Below are 17,597 nucleotides of genomic sequence, written 5' to 3' on the forward strand. Positions count from 1 at the left end.
ACAGATCCACCTGGCATTGCTCATACCTTCAGATCACATCTTAAAAGGAGTATACAATGATGCCATTTCCTGTTCATACCAGACACAGTTGTCATTAGATTTGTTATTAACAGGGGGATTCTTGATCATGCCATTAAAAGCCTGTCTACCTTTTCATTGGTGTCTTCTCCCATTTATTGGTGTTGCAGTGAGAAGCAGAAAAATCCCACCTGAATTTTTGGCCCCCCAACAGCTTAGGCTGCCCAGGGCCCCATCCAGCCTGGCCTACAGCACCTCCAGGGATGGGGCACCACAGCTTCTATGGGCAGCTGTGCCAGGGCCTCACCACCCTCTGAGCTAAGAATTTCCTCCTGACATCTGACCTACATCTCCCCTCTTTGTGATGGTGACTAGTGCTGAAATACCTCTTTAAAACATGTGAGTACATGGTAACATTTCCAGGCTGCTGTCAACATGGTCTAACACACTGTGTGTTTGGTTGGAGGTTTCAGATGACAAAAAAAAAAAAAAAAGAAAAGAAAAGAAAAGAAAAGAATGTAATTTGTAGCAGTCTCTGTGACTTTATGGCATTTGACTTTGTTAGGCAAATGTGGTGGCACTTTCTTTTATGTATTGCCTGGTTAATCTTACACATCATTTGACTAAATATCCCCAACACCCTCTTTCCCCTCTGATTCTTTATGCTGAGCTGCACCTCGCTCAGGTGGGAGCTACCAGTCCCAGCAGAGCCCCAGCACACAACTGGGATGAAGTAACCCTTCATAACCCAATTAAGGAGCAATGAGGAGGAGCAGCAGCAGCAGCAGCTTGGCCTCCTTCAAATAGGCTGAGTTTTCTGACAGGAGAACACCTGCAGCTCTTCTCAGCTTTAAAGAACTGTGAAAAATCCTTGAGAGCTCAGAAAAGGAGAAATGTAAGTGCTCCCTTGGAAAGATGATCTTATGATGACAGGTTTTAATCTTTCTCCCGTAGCCCAGAAAGCACAGTTGGCTTCAGTGCAGAATCTAAATTCACAGAAAGAAGCCCATGTGAGGAACAGGCAGGTAAAATCTGAGCAGCCTCCTAGGAAATGCTGAAGTTAGTGTCATCTTCATGGTTCTGGCTGATGGAAGGAGGTGTAGGAGGCAGCAGTTAGGCTGGTAGGAAGTTTAAAGACCAGCATTCCTACAGACATGTTCCCTGAGGTACTCTGAAGGACACAGTCAGAACAGATGGATGGACAGACCAACACAAGTTGCAACGCTGTAATGAATGGCTTGAGAAGACTTTGAGGTAAGGACCAGCTGGGAAGGGCCTAGGAGGGGAGGGCTGAGCTGAACAGAGCTGAGCTGTGGAGTTACTGGGATGGGATGAGCAAACAGGCACGTGGGCAGGAAAACTCCCCAGGTTGGGTGTTAGACCTTGCTTTGCTTGCTCTGTCATCATGTACAAATCGCTCTTGGCAGCCATCCAGCCCAGCTCTTGCTTCAGTGGCAGAAAAAGTGTGACTATGTACTTTCACCACACCCACACCTTTACTGTCTGCACAGGGTTTCCAAAAATAGCTTTCCAATCAGTACTAAATCCTTCCCTAAGCTCCCCCAGCAGCATTACATGACTATTTGAGGGAAAACCCTGCTGTTTTATTTCAGTTGCAGTACATTAGGGACATTAAATTGTCTACACTGCCCTGCACAGCCTCACTTGCCCTCCATACCTCCTGTGCCCGTGGGCCAGGAGCCTATTGAAGGCCTGGGTCCCCTGTCCCTGTCTTCAGCCCCTTCTGCTCCAGACTGAGCTCCCTGGTTGGACCCATGGCCCGTTTCATCCCCTGGCCATGTCTGGCACTGCTGATGGACTTGATTCCCAACTCAGCTCCTCTGGCTGTGCTAAGAGCCTATGGGACTGTGCCTTGTTGGCCACTGAAGAATATTCCCTCTCCACCAGTATCTGGCTTCCTGGAATGGAGAAGAAAGACTGCTGAGGAAAATGGTATGGATGTGAAGCAAAAGGTAAAGCTTGTTTTCATACGTGAGCAGTCAGTGTGATCTCGCTGCCACCAGGCAGGCCCAAGCAACCCGAAGCAGGTCCAGGATCTAGATCCAAGTGGTAGGGCTGAGTCACGGCAGTTGTACGTGCAGTGATCATTAACTACGTGTAGTGACCCACTGCGTGAACGTGTTTGGGTTAGAGAAATACAACAGTCAACTAAATGTTCTTAGCAATCACAGTGTGAAGAGGAGAGAGCTCCAGGGGTTGCAGAGCAATGGACTGTAACCTCATTTCTGATGGGGAGGCTGGATTTGCTCTACAGTTTAAATATGCAACAGCATATAAATGAGAATTCCTGTTCCTTGCTCTTAGAAGACCAGTGGTGAAGAAAAACAATCTGCCCTTTAGTTCAACTTGAGCTTAAACTGTAACCCTGGAGGGATGGCACCGCTGGGTGACCCTGCTCCACTCCCACCTGATTTCCCCACTCCCACCCTAAAATGTGCACTGAGATGCTCAGTAGTGCAGACTGGGGCAGCACGTTAGTTAAACATGGATGGCCAGGAATGCTGCTGAGACAAGCAAAGATCTCCTAAGGCCACAGAATGCTATCCTTTGCCTCATAAGCCTGAACCTGAACATTCAGACACAAACAGAGAGGCCCTAAGAAGAGCTGCTTCGGCCCTCTTTATCTCCACCTGCTGCTCTGCAGCCCCTTGTTGTCTGGCCCACGTGCACCAGCAACCCTGAACACTCAAGACTATAGGATTGTTGTAAGAGGGAGGATTGTGGGGAAACAAGGTAGAACTCCCCAACTACCACAGCTCACAGTTTAACCAGCCCTGATATCACCTCTTCCCTAAGCTTGCCTGGTTGTGGGGCAGGGCCCTTTGTCTTGTCTATAAGAGCCAGTGATCCTCCAGCTCTGTTGCCACACCTCCCCATTTGCTGCATCGAAGCTTTTGCCTAGCAGCTGTGCCATATGCAGCTCATAAAAGGCACATGTGGTGCCTACTCTTTGTCAGCCTTGACCTTTGATGGCAAGGTTTCTCCGCCTAACTTTCATCTTCTCAGATGCATGGTCCATTCTAGTTCTGCAGTGGCTCTGGATGAATAAGGAGCCCGTGATTTGGCTGAGAGCACAAAAAGAGTAGAAATGCAGGTTAAAGGCCCATATCTTCCACGAGCCCCTTTCTGGGGGCAGTGGCAGCAGTACCTCTGGCCCTGCTGATGGCTGTGGGTCCTTCATTGGCCTGTTGTACTGATCCCCAGACAATTGGTCTCCATTCAGAGATGCATTTCTCATCTTTTCTGCGTGTCCTGTCCCTTGTTCCCAAGTCATGACTTGAGACAAGCCATTCTAAGAATGCAGCTGATGCACAGCAATCAGGCTTTGGTGCTCACAAGCATCCTTCGTGCTGGGGGGCACTGAGGGACTCCTGGAGGCCCATTTTCTGTCTAGCTTCGCAGGCTGGTGGTCTGCTCACACAACACAGAGCATGTTGCTGTGTCTGAGAGACAGGCAGAGTACCTTGGGCTGGATCCACTTGAAATAGGTGTGCTGTCTCCAAGTGGAATGATTTCTTTGGCTCTACCCCAAATTGAGTGTTTCACTGTGACTTTTGAAAGCCTTGCTGTGAGGTCTCAAAGTCCAAGGAAGTGGCTCTATGAAAAGCCATGGGAAGCCGAGCTCCAGGGACAGAAACCACTTTTCAAGCTCATGTTACTGCTCCTTGATACGTAGCTGCTCTGAATGATCAAACTCTATAGAAAAGATGAAATTTGAAGATCTCTTACTGGAAATTGGTGGCTTCGGCAGATTCCAGATTTTGATTTTGTTAATCCTCTGCCTCCCAAGAATCAACCTTCCCATGCATTTCCTGCTGCACAACTTTCTTGCTGCTACCCCCTCTCACCACTGTGCAATTCCGCATCAGGAAGCATTTGTGAACCTCACCACGGAGGAGATTCTGCTCATCAGCATCCCCCGGGAGCCCGATGGCACCTTCAGGTCCTGTGAGATGTTCTCACAGCCTCAGTTTCACCTACTGCTCAATTCCTCTCTGCAACCAGACAACGACTCTGTCACCCAGGACTGCCAGCATGGGTGGGTCTACGACCACTCGCAATTCACCTCCACCATCTCCACTGAGGTAACCCCTGACCTGTGATCTAGCTGAAAATGAAATTAGTTTAGTGTTTAGTGGAGATGGAGAGGTGTTCGTGAGGTGCACAGAATCAAAGAGGAATCTTTGCATTTTAACCAGTAGAAAGTACTGATTTAGAGAATATGGCTTGGAATGGGGAAGTTCTCTTGAACTCAGAGATAAACACCAACATTTCCCATAATGAGCACCTCCAAGTGACTGAGAGACTGGGGGTGTGGGGAGAAGAGGCTGCCATTAGATTTTTTTCTGTCATAGAATCTGGCAATTGCGCAGGATCACACCATGGAAGGATATCACCCAACTCTTTGGCTTTCTTGATTTTCCAAGCACTTTGTTATTTCTCTTCCATTGTCTGCCTCTCCTCTCTGATCTCCTGCTCCCCTCCTTCTCCCCAGGACTAAGCAACCTTTCTCGCTTTACCCACTTGTTCTATTCCTGCCCCTTGATATATCTTCAGTGTTTTACATTTGTCGAGCTATGTGCCTCGATGGGAGAAAACCTCAGCAAAGCTGTTGACTCGCAGTGACTTTATCCTTCTAGAAGATGCTTCCCAGATTTAGGAGTCCATCAGTCCAGATGTCACCAGAGTGCCTTGCCACCAGCCAAGAAATGTGTTCTTGGAGGGCTCCTCCTGAGGTGCAGCACTGTGGTCAGTCATAACTTTCAGCCTGCCCAAGGTCTCATCAAACATTAACCACCATCCTTCTGAAACGTGGGTTTTTTAGGGCTAACAGTGTTACCTCTGGGTGTTAGGTTAATTTCTTAGGTTAGGTTGTTCAAGGTCTGGCTGGCCTTGTCAGAGAGACTGCGAGGCTGGGTTGATGATTAAATTAAGTTTTGTCAAATTACGCACACATGGAGAATTAATTCTGCAGCTTGGTCAGAGCATTCAGTAATGATTAGCGACATTTGTACCTCCAAGAAAGAAAAATGATGCTCATTAACTCAATTAAGAAGAATGCCTAAACCACTCTTTCCATAGAAATATGTAAGTTAGCATCAGGAGCGAGTCTGACTCTCCCCTGCCTGTCTTCCTCCCTCCCAGCACAGACTACTTGGAGGAAGTTGATCAGGGCAACTGTAACTGGATAGCAATGTGGCATTCTGTTATGAACATTGTAGCACAAAGAATCAGAGAATTGCTTGGGTTGGAAAAGAACCTGAAAATCACTAAGCCCAAACATCAACCTGACCTGCCCAGTCCCATCATTAAATCATGTCCCTAGATGCCACGTTCACATGTCACTTGATTAACCCCATCACTGCCCTGAGCAGCCCATTCCAATGCATAACCACTCACTCTGAGAAGAAATTCTTCCTGATATCCCAACTAACCTGACTCTGGTTCAACCTGGGAAGGAGTGTGAAGGGAGACAAGCTGAACAGGGCACTCAGTGTCACTTTGGCCTTGTGTTTCAGTGGGACCTCGTGTGTGAGCAGCGTGGACTGAACCAGGCGACTGCAACCTTCTTCTTCATTGGTGTCACGATGGGGGCTGTGGTGTTTGGATACCTTTCGGACAGGTTTGACCCTTCTCAAGCTGTCCCTTCAAAGCTGCAGTTTCCTGGCAAGGCCTTCACACACATGACTTGCAAAAGCAATGAGAAGGGCAGAAAAAGGAGAAAACACAATCGTAAAGGGAGAATTCAGTCTTCCACGTCAAAACTGGATTAAAGTCATACTGAGAAGCAATGCAAGGGTAAATGCTGAGTTATGGTCAAGGATTGCTTCGTGAGGCAGCCAGTTAGGAACCCAAAAGAAAAGCTGCTCTGGCCATGGTGAGGATAAGATGCACTGCAACATTAGCAGCAGTACTGGGATCAGAATTGCTGCGGGAACTAATATAAAACATCCACTGTCTGTGAGACATTTCAGGAAAGATAGCTGTTTAAAAAGGAAGAAGTCGATTAAAACAAAGCTGAAACAAGCAGCTGAGAGAGTTAATTCCTGGCAAACTATCTGGAAATTATCCAAGGACACACAAGTGAGGGGCTTAAAGAAAATACATGTAATTCCCAAAAAAGTCTCAAGGAAGCAAAAACTATCTCTGTCGTTACTAGAGTGGCAGGTTAAAGCAGGGAGGCATTCCTCAAGGGAGAGCCAAGACCATGGCCTGATAAGGAAAATAGGCACAAATCTGCTCTCCCTGGTTAAGTGTTAGAATGTGATAATGTAAACAGGAAAGAAAAAAAAAAAAGTCTAAGTAATAACCTAGGAAGAGCATCAATTAAGAAATTAAATATTTTTGCAAATAGCAGAACTGGAAAATCTACCACAGAATATGCAGAGCAAGCATGCAATCAGGATGTTCTCTCTATGCTATTCAATAATTAATGTCTGAGTTTCCTGTGCAGGAAACTATTTGATTCCTTCCTTATTTCCTTCCCCTGGGACCAAAAGGAACATTAGGGTAAGGCAGGCTGCAAAATCACTGCACTGCAGAAGGGAAACTAGCTGCACCATATGGAACTCCCAGTCACTTCTGTATCTTTTCTTATACCTGTTTCAAATCAGTTCTCAGATAGGTCTCCAAGAAAGACCTTGAGAACCACCAGCCAGGCAGCCTGGCATCCAGCTCTACCGAGTGAATTGGTAGAAACTTCTGAATTGCTGAGCCAGTGGCCATAGGACTTTTATTTCTCTTTTGCATAAAATTCATACTGTACAAACAGATCAAATTTCTTTGAAGATGTTCACAGGTATGTGAACAGAGGAGATAACATCTATAAGAGATTTTCTTACAAAAGGCTTCAAAAGAAACTGAGCAGCCCTGAGACAAGACAGAATGTCCCTGCACGGCTAAATAATTGATCAAAAGCTGAGAGGGAGCAGGGAGGGGTAAGTGTTGGGTTGCTACACTGAAGGGACACCTCCGGGGACCTGTTAATTGGATGTGTGCTATTCAGCATATTCATAAATGATCTGGAAAAGGAGTGAGTGGGGAGGTGATGCTGAGTGACCAGGCAGGTAGAGACAAGGTCTGAGTGTGGAGAACTGTAGAAGGATCCTACGGAGCTCTGTGACTGGATGGAAGCATCAGAAGACACGATTTCAGGGTAGATTCATCTAAAACAAAGAAAGAAATGCATCCAACTTCACATGTAAAATAGTTCTGTTCATAGTGGCTCAGGAGTAAGACTTAGAGATTACAATAAAAAGCTCCAGACAAACACATGTTCTTCTCCAAGGCTGGAAAAGACCTTCAGGTACATCCAGTCCAACCAGCCACCTACCACGAATGTTTCCTTACTAACCCATGTCCCTCAGTACAACATCTAAATGTTTCTTGAACACCTTCAGGGACAGTGACTCCATCACCTCCCTGTCAGCCTGTGCCACTGCCTGACCACTCTTATGGAAAAGAAAATGTTTCTAATATCCAACCTGAACCTCCCCTGGCACAACTTGAGGCCATTCCTTCTAGTCCTATCTTCTCAGCAATGAGTAGCAGCAGGGGAAGCAAATGTAAAATTAAGCATTATGAGGAAAGGAATGGAAAATGAAAGTGAATGCTATCATGCAGAAATGTGTATATGGCCCCACATCTTGAATTCTATGTGCAGTTTTTATTTCTCTTCACCCTCTTCCTCACCTGTACCTACCGTAACCTCCCCAAGGTTATAGTAGAAGGGAAGAAAATTTGATGACAAAAAAAAAAGACTAAGTTAAGGATTGACTGCTGAGTAGATAAACCAGGACCTTCAGCCTGCTAAAGTGGCAGATAAAGAGCATTTGGCAGCCAGCCGTGCCTTTGTCAGCAGCCTGACTGCACTGCCATGCTGGGACATGCCCTAAACCACAGCGAATGGATCAAGCAGTTGGTGCTGGTTGCCTACAATACTCCAGATAAGGCAATCAGTCTCCCATTTTCTCTGGGGTGTTTGGCTCTTTATAGTGCATATTCAGCCCCCTTTCCGTCATTCCAGCTCTCTGCTCTTCAAGGTTTCCTCATCTGCAAGATGACACTCCTTTGGCTCCATCCTCATCTCAGCCTCCTCCAGCTGTATGCGTTTAAAGTGGAGAGCCAGAAATGCTTAAAGGGTTTTTCAGCTCAAAAAGTGATCATTTTCTCCTGCCATCTGGCAATTAATTTATCATTTATCCATGCAAAGTCCTCCTCTCCTGTCCTGTAACAGCTCAGTTTCAGCTCAAGAATCTCTGGTGGGAGTGTGGTTATGGCTGTTTTGGGAAACCCAAGCATTCTGAAACAATCAGGACTGTCTCATTATGTTTGTCGTCTTCTCCAGTGAACTTTAACAGATATGAGCATTTTCTTTACAAAAGCCATGCTGATTCCTGCAGCACTTGCTTATCTGTGTGTCAGTGGATTCTAATTTTTAGCATTATTTTTACCCGTTAAATCAGTATCAATACTAGATCTGTTAAACCTCAGATTCGTGCCACCACATCTCCCCCAGGACACTGTAATGCCACTGTCCCCATAGCAACCTTTCTTTTCTCTAATAGAGAAGAGGTCTCATTCCCCCATGCAAATTGTAAAGCACATATTGCACCTCTAGTGCTTCAGGGTGAGAGACATCTGGTCCTGGCATTTTGCTACAGCTCAGGTTCATTCTGATCCAAGCTTCTCATGCACTTGAGAACACTTCTGCTGACAAATCTTACCTCACCAAACCCCCCAAGCACCTTTACTGAGGACATATCTGTGCAAAAGAATAGAAATCTGAAAAGAAAAAAGAAAGAAATACTGATATTACCTGTTCTTGTCCAAACTCTCCTTTTGTACCTTCTTCTTGTACCTCATTGGCTGTGTGACACCTTGGCAGACTTCCAGATCGGGGTATTTATGAAAACTGCTTTTTTATTCATTGTTATGCTTGCACAGTTTGCTCTTTTTGTTACATTTTTCCACATATAAACATTCAGAAGTTGGGCTTTTCCATCTCTCTCTCTCTTTGAAGGTAATTTTAACTGTGCTACTTCTAGCAGTCTCCTTGTAGCAGTTTGATCCTGCCAGCTTCTCTCTGGTTCTGTTAGCAGGTGGCATGCATTTGCTGCGAGTCTAGTAATGGGTCCATAAATAGCTGCCTTGTGCTCTGCAGGGAATTTTATGTTTTGATACACTTCTTACTGTCTTTTTTGAACCATATCTTAATTTCAAAAACGTATCTTCTTTCCTTAGCACTTACTTTTTTGGAAATGGGACCCAGCATAGAAACACACTACATACCAACCTCCTCAAGTCTCTGCTTTTGCCTCATTTCAAACCCTAGTCCAGAGACACGTTTCCAGCCTCTAAGTAACCCGCTCCGTGCTTTGACAGGTTTGGCCGCAAATCCATCCTCCTGCTGTCACTTGTGTGCTCAGTCATATTTGGGATGCTGAGTGCCTGCTCCGTCTCCTACAGCATGCTGGCTATCACAAGAACCCTCACTGGGGTGGCCCTGAGCGGTGTGTCCCTGATCATCTTGCCTCTGGGTAAGTATGGTGAGGCTGTGGGTGTGCAGGGTGCCTACTTCTTCAAGAGATCAGTCGGGCAGTGGCACAGGCTGCCTAGGGAGGTGGTGGAGTCACTGTCCCTAGAGATGTTCGAGAACCATGGAGATGTGGCACTGATGGACATGGTCAGTGGGCATGGTGGGGATGAGCTGATGATCATGATCTTAGAGGTCTCTTTCAACCTTTGTGATCCTACTTTTCTGTCCAGCCGTTCCTGTTAATCACCGTACTTAGTGGTTTAAAATCGATAGACAAAGTATCTGCCCTTTTCCTCTGACACTGGGTTCTCATTTTTCACATGCACTTCAAGAAAGAACAAATGCACACAAGATATTACACTTCCCAAGGCCTGCGATGGCACGTTCTTATTATAAAGGTCAATGCCTACAATACAAAGTAGAGATTGGGAAAGGAGATCTCTGATTGCTAGATGCTATAGCATGATGTCAATATCTTTGGAGGAAAATTGACTGTTAGTTCTCAGAAAGAAAGAAGGGAATCACCCTTTGTTCTGCATTTACATGTGCTTTAATATCTGTTCCACTTTAAGGCCAATTCAGCTTAATTTATGTACACTATATTAATATTACATTTCTTGAATCTGAAGTAATGCATAGGCAGAGAAATTGGAAAGGCAAGCTACAGCTGGAGAGTTAGATTAAAAATGAGCTTGATGAAGATGACCACTGGATGCTACTGAACAAGATAAATCACCTAGGGTGTTTCTGCCACCATTGTTATATGTCCAGAATTTCTTCCTTCCTTTTAGTTGTTTTCATCTTTGTGAGGAGTTAAGATGTGGATGGACATTTAAAATGTGGCAAATGTCAGTGGAACTCTCCTGGAGGAAAAGACCAGGGATGTTGCCTCATTTTGCCCTTCTCACAAAGTCCCGCAGACCCTCTCCTGGAGAAGTCCTATGTGACCTTGGCTGAAAGCTGCCTCCCTCTTCCAGGGATGGAGTGGGTGGACATAGAGCACCGCACCTTCTCTGGGGTCCTGACCAGCATCTTCTGGAGTGTAGGGAACATGCTGCTGGCCTTGACAGCATACCTGGTGAGGGAATGGCACTGGCTCTTGGTCGCCGTGACGGGACCTTGTCTTCTGAGCATCGTCTGCCTGTGGTGAGTGCAGCAACCTGTGGCCTGCTGCTGCCAGAACAGGAGCAGGATGCCATTTGCCTCTCTGCCCTGTGTGTATGGCAAATATTGCACCAATATTGCACCTGGAACTGGATCTGGCAACCTTGAAAACCTTCAGAAATGGTGGCCCAGCCCTCCTCAACCTCAGGGTCATTTGGTTCATCTTGAACATCAGTATAGATCTGGACTCATAGTGCAAAAATCTCCCAATGGGGAGCTGTAGCTGGAAGCCACTCAAAATGAGCTGACTGATGTACATGCAGGCCCCAGAATTACATGCATAACTGATAAGCAGAGAAAGCATAAAAATGCAAATGTGACTTTCGGCTGCCACTGGAGATGCATCTAGAAGTGGTGGTTTACTTGCTTAGTATGTCTGTCCATAGCATGAAGCAGCAGATGAAATAGCTGCACCAACAAAACAGCTACCAACAAAATCTCAAGTCATACCTGTAAAAAATGGGATGCACGCTGATGCTATTGTTAAACGATGGCTCAGAATTAGATGTATCCTTTCAACAGTGATGAATGGTTTCTGGCAGCGAGAAACATTTGATGTTTCGCTGATCAAATCCAAAATAACTAAATTTTATGTTCTGCTGACTATCTGGTTTGAGGTTTTGCTCTTCTTTCTAGGACATTTAGTTGTAGAAATTGAATCCTGGGAAATGTTGAAATTCGTAGATATATTTGGATTGACACTTTGAATTACGGCTGTGTTTCTTTCTCATTTGTTAATGCCTTTTATGGAAATGAGTTCTCAAAAAAAATTACACTGCCATCTGATCAAAATTCAAGCAACCAAGAGGTCAGTGATTGTTGGATAATTAAGTCCCTGAAGAATAGGATCAAAATTTAATTTAACACATTCATTAGACATTGTTGACACAACACTTGCAGTCAGCTGAGACATTAGACAGACAGAAGACATAACATACTCTGGAGATTGTGGCAAGGAGTGCAAAATACTACCTTTAATTCTTGATATTTGCCAAAGTGTTAACAACTTTTGAGAAGGAGTTGCAAACTTTCCCTAAGTCCAGTTCTACAAATGGTTTGCTCTACGCATCCTTTTCAGCTATGGATTGAATAGATCAAATAGTTCATTCCTGACCTAGGTCACATAGATCACCATCAGCTTACAGGGAACTGGTCTCAGATCACTCAGTGGGAGAATTCAGTGGAAGATTCTGACAAACACATGAGCTCAGTTGATTTCTTATCCATATATTTCTTCAAGATTTTAACTGCACTTCGGTTGGGCTATACTGGAATTTTTGCATATAGTTGGAATGCATCTGACTGTGAGGCATCTCCAGTGTCTTCTGGACACTGACTGCTATGCAGACACACACGTGCTCAGACCAGCTGGGTTGCACTGTGGCCCAGGGAGATCCAGGGCTGATAGTGCCACGTAGCCATGAATTGCAACCAGAGGAAATATCACAGAGAGGAAAGATCACTGGGGGCCATAGCCACAATGATTTAGACTCCAGGGGATTATCCTTTGCAGAAGGCTTTGATTGTTGTGAACAACAGATAATTTAGCAATTAACAAAGTAAGAAGTGTAATCTCAGTGGGCTCACTAAATCTTTTCTACAAAGTAATTTTTAATACCCTAAAATATCAACATTTAAAGAATCTCAAAAACCATGAATACAAATCTAAACAATTCTATAAATCTGAATAAATCTAAATCTAATGTCTACGTATACACTTTCTGGGGCCAAATATATTTTTAAGAGTTTGAAATTTCAACCACCTCAGAAAATTCAAGCTTTGATCAAAGATTATGTTATAAAAATTTTGGCTAGACATATTTCAGTTAAGAGACTTTCTTTAAGGGTAGAATAGCATGTATGTGTAAAGAGGGTGCCCTATTAGTTTTAACCTCATGCACCACAGTTGTTATTCTTAGTAGAGTTTGAAATCTCTTAGAGAAGATCCCCTTTCTTTGGCCAGAGCCATGTATGTGGGGTGGAAAACATGGGGTGCCAACGGGAATGCTGTCTTCTCTCCTCACACCAGGTGGGTCCCAGAGTCTGCCCGGTGGCTCATAGCCAACGGCAAAGTGAAACAAGCTCACAAGCATCTGCTTAGATGTGCAAGAATGAATGGAAGGAAAGACTTCACTGTCTCACCAGAGGTGAGAAACTGAAGATCTGGACATATTCTTCCTCTCACGTTTTCCCCTTCTCTCTGTTTTCTATTTTATACCCGAAGTGATGCTCAGCCTGCAGCATGATCCATGGGTCACGATGATCCACAGGATGCCATAGGCTGTTTGGCTCTAGAATGCATTTACATTCACTGCTGAAGAGAAAACTCACACTGAGCTCATGTAAGGCAAGAAACCAACTTCAGTAGGTGGGGAGTCTTTCCATTCATCACTGTCGTGGCAAGACACCTCACTGCACTGGCCACTAGCCAGTGGACTTAATATGCAGTGAAAAAAAGTATAGCTTGGAAAAAGAAGGAGTTGGCACTGGCCAGTGCTGACTTTGCTAGGAGACTTACTGCCACTTAGGATGTGTAGTTAAGAGAGGAAAAGGGGCCATGGATGAAAAAGAGCTCTAAAATGGTAGATAATCTATAAAATGCTGTAGGAAAACACATCTCTGATAATATATGCCCAGTAAATTGTTCTGCAATAGGAATATAAGGAAAACTCAAAGGGTTGATGAAATTAGGAAAGGCAACAAACCCCAGTCTGTCTAGGGTCTCATGTCCGGATGCTAAAGGTACAGCAGCTGAGCTCTTTCCTTCTTCTCACATCTCCCAGGCTCTTAGAGGAATGACTACAGAGAAAAAGGCAAGAGAGAGTTTCTCCTACATCAGTTTGTTCAGGACACCAGTCCTGCGGAAGATCTCTCTGTGTTCTGGGACAGTGTGGTAAGCAGTGTTACTTTGCACAAGGGATTAATCCTCCACTTGCCCAGCTGGTTTTCCCTTATTCCAATCTCCATACCTTGCAGGTTCGGTGTTGCCTTCTCTTATTACGGCATGAGTATGAACCTAACTGGCTTTGGGCTCAACATGTATTTCTCTCAGTTTGTCTTCGGCATCATTGAGATTCCAGCCAAGATGGTGATGTATGTGCTGGTGAATCGAATTGGAAGGCGACAGAGCCAGGCGTGGTCACTCATCCTGACCGGACTATGCATAGGAGCCAACATCATCATTCCTAAATGTGAGATGCTCTTCTGCTGTATGCTAAAGGGGAGGTTTCCATTCTGTGCTGTGCTAGAGAACTATAGGTCTTGACCACAGTCAACTCTATATAGAAACATCTTCTACCTGCAGAGGCATCAGTGGGACAGTGCTGCTGAAGTGGGCCAGCCCTAGTGTCTGGAGGCAACAGATGTTCTCCTGTCACTCTGAAGCACTATAAGGCTAGTGATATCAAGGGGAAGTGCCTATCCTTCACTTTAGATACTGTCCAATGGGAAATGCTGGGACCTAGTTTTCCATCAGTTCAGCTTCCATTCAGAATAGCAATCACCAAATTTGCAGACTGATTCAGATCTTGAATGCAGCAACTACAAGGCTCTGAAGCTTTCAGATCTGTCTCTTGGAGCCTTCAGGCACACGCGATCACAAGAAACTTCTTCACATTTTTCTCTCTCCAGTGTCATAAATGTCTTTTCTGTCCTTCCAGCTTTCACTTCTCTACGCTCTGTGATAGCCGTTATGGCCAAAGGTTCCTCAGAAGCTGCGTTCACCACTGTCTACTTGTACACCTCTGAACTCTACCCCACTGTCCTGAGGTAAGAGAATCTACTGCCTGAGGGCACCACCAGGTCCTTAGTGGGGTGTCGCCATCTGGTCTTGGACACTGACATAGCAGGAAGTTCTGTCAGCTAAACTGCAGGACTGATCCCTTGCTTCTAGAAGTAGCAGGTTCTGAGAATTACATCCACCCACAAGAAAGGGGCAGAAAGCTATAATTTGCTGGCCTGGGTTACGTGGATAGGGAAATGTGTCAAATGGTGAGGAGTATACTGTGGGACACATACTAGCACGCAAGTTTGATAGCCCTCTGGACATCAGATGATACTAAAGCAGGTATTAAGTAGCTTTTTAGGAGAAAAGAAAGACATTTCATTTGAAATATCCAGTTAATCATAAATCCCGTTAATAATCATAAAATCCTAGGATCTCTGTTTATGCATGAAATGCCATCATTCCCTGAAAATTTTCAAGTGGAATAGGTCCCAGGTCCTATTTTTGGCCACCTCTCCAGGCTTTCCCAGCTATAGAAGGATCAAAGGAACACACAGGAATCTCTAGTGCTTGGCACCTACCTGGGAAGGGAGGGACTTGGATTAATCTCAGCAGATAAGAGGACTTATTAGAGGGATGTGTAGAAAGTGCACTCAGGGTTTTAGACTTTCAAATAGGAAACATTTTCAGAGCAGATATTTGGGAAGTATTGCCATTATATGAAGATACAGAGGAAAAAAAAAAACAACACAGAAAAAGCTTGGTAAAGGAAAAATCTAGTGGTGAGATATCCCTAGATTTTCTCACCTCAAGATGAGAAATCTCTAGATCCCCTGAAAAACAGGAGGGGAGGGAAGAGGGATTCCATTTTTTTTTTTTTTTTTTTTTGCAAAGTCTGTTATGAAATAAGTACCCATGTCTTTCTTGTGGTATTCTACACTACCATGGTATCCTACCTTTCCAGGCAGAACGGGATGGGATACACCTCCTTCATGGCACGCATCGGTGGGTCTTTGGCCCCACTTGTGTTCCTGTTGGATGAAGTGTGGAGGTCTCTGCCTGAGGTGACATACTGTGGTGTAGCAGTGTTCTGTGGCTCAGTGGCCTTCCTGCTCCCGGAGACACTCAATATGCGCCTGCCTGAGGGCATTGAGGACATTGAGAAGACACAGTGAGTAAACTCCATCCTGTCCTGCACAAAGAGTCTGCCAAGAGAAGCAGGGAAACATCCCATCTGCCATCTGTAATTCCACATCCATTGGCAGCAACAGATCAGAGACAGTACAGCAGGGGCCTTTGCTCTTCTGTCCAACGGCCCAGAAAGCATCCAGGGATGTTAGATGGCAGCTGATTTAACATGAGCCAGCAGTGTGCCCAGGTGGCCAAGATGGCCAACAGCATCCTGGCTTGCATCAATAGGAGCAGGATGGTGAGATGTGGCACTGAGGGACATGGTTAATGGGAATGGTGGAGGCGGGTCGGTAGTGATGATCTCAGAGGTCTTTTCTAACCTTAATGATTCTATGATTCCATGATTGATTCTTTTCTTCCAGAGTGAAAGGACCACTACAAACCAGTGCTCCTGAGGGCATGCCATTACAGTCTCTTCTGAAGTGAAGGACTCCATGGAACAGCCATAGACACTGCGAAGGACTGCAAAACTGAGCCATACTCTGGCCTGCCAATGGATGAGCCTTCACTCTCCTCCTGGTCTCCCTCTGCAGGGAAGTGGGGCTGAGGACATATGAGGAAGGAGGTGGATCATAAAACCAGGTGGAGGGAGCCAACCCTGCTCTGTAGTGTGGTCAGGAGCAAGAGTGCTCAGGTCTAACAGAATCTGGAAATAAAAGGACTCTGTGTTTGACTCTTCCCCTTTTGTTGGACCAGCAGCACCTTTCACATCACCACACAGCCTTCCAGAAACTACAATCCATTGGTTGACAAACCACAAGAAATGTAAAAGAGCAATAAAAACCACTGAGTGTGATTTGTACAAAAACAAATCTTAAATAAATCTAGCTGGACGGGTAAACCATAAACTGTAGCTACAAATATTTCTTGAATGTGGAAGCAGTCTGGAGGATTTCCACACCGAGACTCAAAGCTTGCAAAAAGTAAATGCAGTGATTTCACTGAGAATGGGATAACTGTAAGCACTTGTCCCAAATACAAAAGTATGTATTTTTTTGCAGTTATTTACATCTAGTGCATATTTGATCAGTATTTATATATACGTGTGTGTATAGTTAGAGGAATTTATGAATGTAATGTTGACTAATTCAGTACTGGACTTCATTCTGCTTGCTGGTCTAACGCATCAGTCTTGAATTTTGGGGATGCCTTAGCACCTTGCACTTCTGCCAACCACAGAGATGAGGCACCCGCTATCAGAACAGCTGGAATCCTGACGAAGAGCTGTACTCTGAACTAGGAGAGAGCATGGCCTCAGCACCCGAGCTCCAGTCACGCCGCGTTTGGAGGTAAGCCATGCATACTGAAGTCTATCAGGGCGGCGCGAAAACGGCTCAGGAAACAGATCCCAGGTCCAAGAGCGCCTCCTAGTAGCAATACGCTGCATAGCAATTTTTCCTCTGCCACGTTTTTGCTTTCAGCAAACAGAAGGAAAGCGAGCTCCTCCGAATGAGCCTGAGTCCGGACACAGAGCAATTCCTCGCGCACTGTGAGGAGCTGCAGCCGCCGCGAGGCCTCCCCTCAGCCTCCGGGCGTGTAGGAGGAGGACGGGAGCAACGGTTGCAAAAAGCAAAGGCTCTTATTAAACTTTTGCCCCTTCTCTTCGATTCCCTCGGGCTCCTCCTCAGCCCGAGGCCGGGACCCGGCGGCGAAAGGATCGCTTCCCGCCCTCCGCTCCGTTGCCTGGAAACGGGGCCGCATTACGGCCACTCCCATGACGTCATCTTCTACGGCTCCGCTTCCGGGTCGCGCTGAGGAAGGCGGAGCGGAGGCGTGCCCACCCAACGCCGGGGTAGGCCCGAGCCGGGGCCTCCCCCCGCCCCTCTCGCGGCTGCCGGCCCCGCGCGGTCCCTCCCCGCTATGAGCTCAGCCCTGCGGCGTGGCGCGGTGCGGGGCGGGCTGCGCGCAGGGGCGGGCCGCCCCGGCCATGCGGAGCTCGGC

The 17,597-nt window shown here is 45.8% G+C and overlaps 1 protein-coding gene across 1 annotated transcript; it reads left to right on the forward strand.

Moving 5' to 3' along the window:
- The first annotated feature begins 3,638 nt into the window (after positions 1-3,638).
- On the forward strand, positions 3,639-16,682 carry SLC22A7 (solute carrier family 22 member 7). The gene is made up of 10 exons (XM_065729321.1): positions 3,639-4,124; positions 5,559-5,662; positions 9,424-9,578; positions 10,555-10,723; positions 12,771-12,888; positions 13,525-13,634; positions 13,718-13,932; positions 14,401-14,509; positions 15,430-15,636; positions 16,019-16,682. Exons 1-10 carry the CDS (start codon positions 3,747-3,749, stop codon positions 16,080-16,082), a joined length of 1,629 nt encoding a protein of 542 aa, XP_065585393.1. The 5' UTR covers positions 3,639-3,746; the 3' UTR covers positions 16,083-16,682.
- Positions 16,683-17,597: the final 915 nt, after the last annotated feature.

Source organism: Cyrtonyx montezumae, unplaced genomic scaffold (assembly GCF_038088225.1).
Source record: "Cyrtonyx montezumae isolate F1298 unplaced genomic scaffold, pur_monq_1.0 scaffold_0, whole genome shotgun sequence".
NCBI lineage: Eukaryota > Metazoa > Chordata > Aves > Galliformes > Odontophoridae > Cyrtonyx > Cyrtonyx montezumae.

Coding starts and splice junctions, on each gene's coding strand:
- SLC22A7 (XM_065729321.1), top strand. CDS start 3,747: ATGAAATTTGAAGATCTCTTACTGGAAATTGGTGGCTTCGGCAGATTC. Junction 4,125..5,558: donor CCTCCACCATCTCCACTGAG/GTAACCCCTGAC, acceptor CTTGTGTTTCAG/TGGGACCTCGTGTGTGAGCA. Junction 9,579..10,554: donor CCTGATCATCTTGCCTCTGG/GTAAGTATGGTG, acceptor TCCCTCTTCCAG/GGATGGAGTGGGTGGACATA.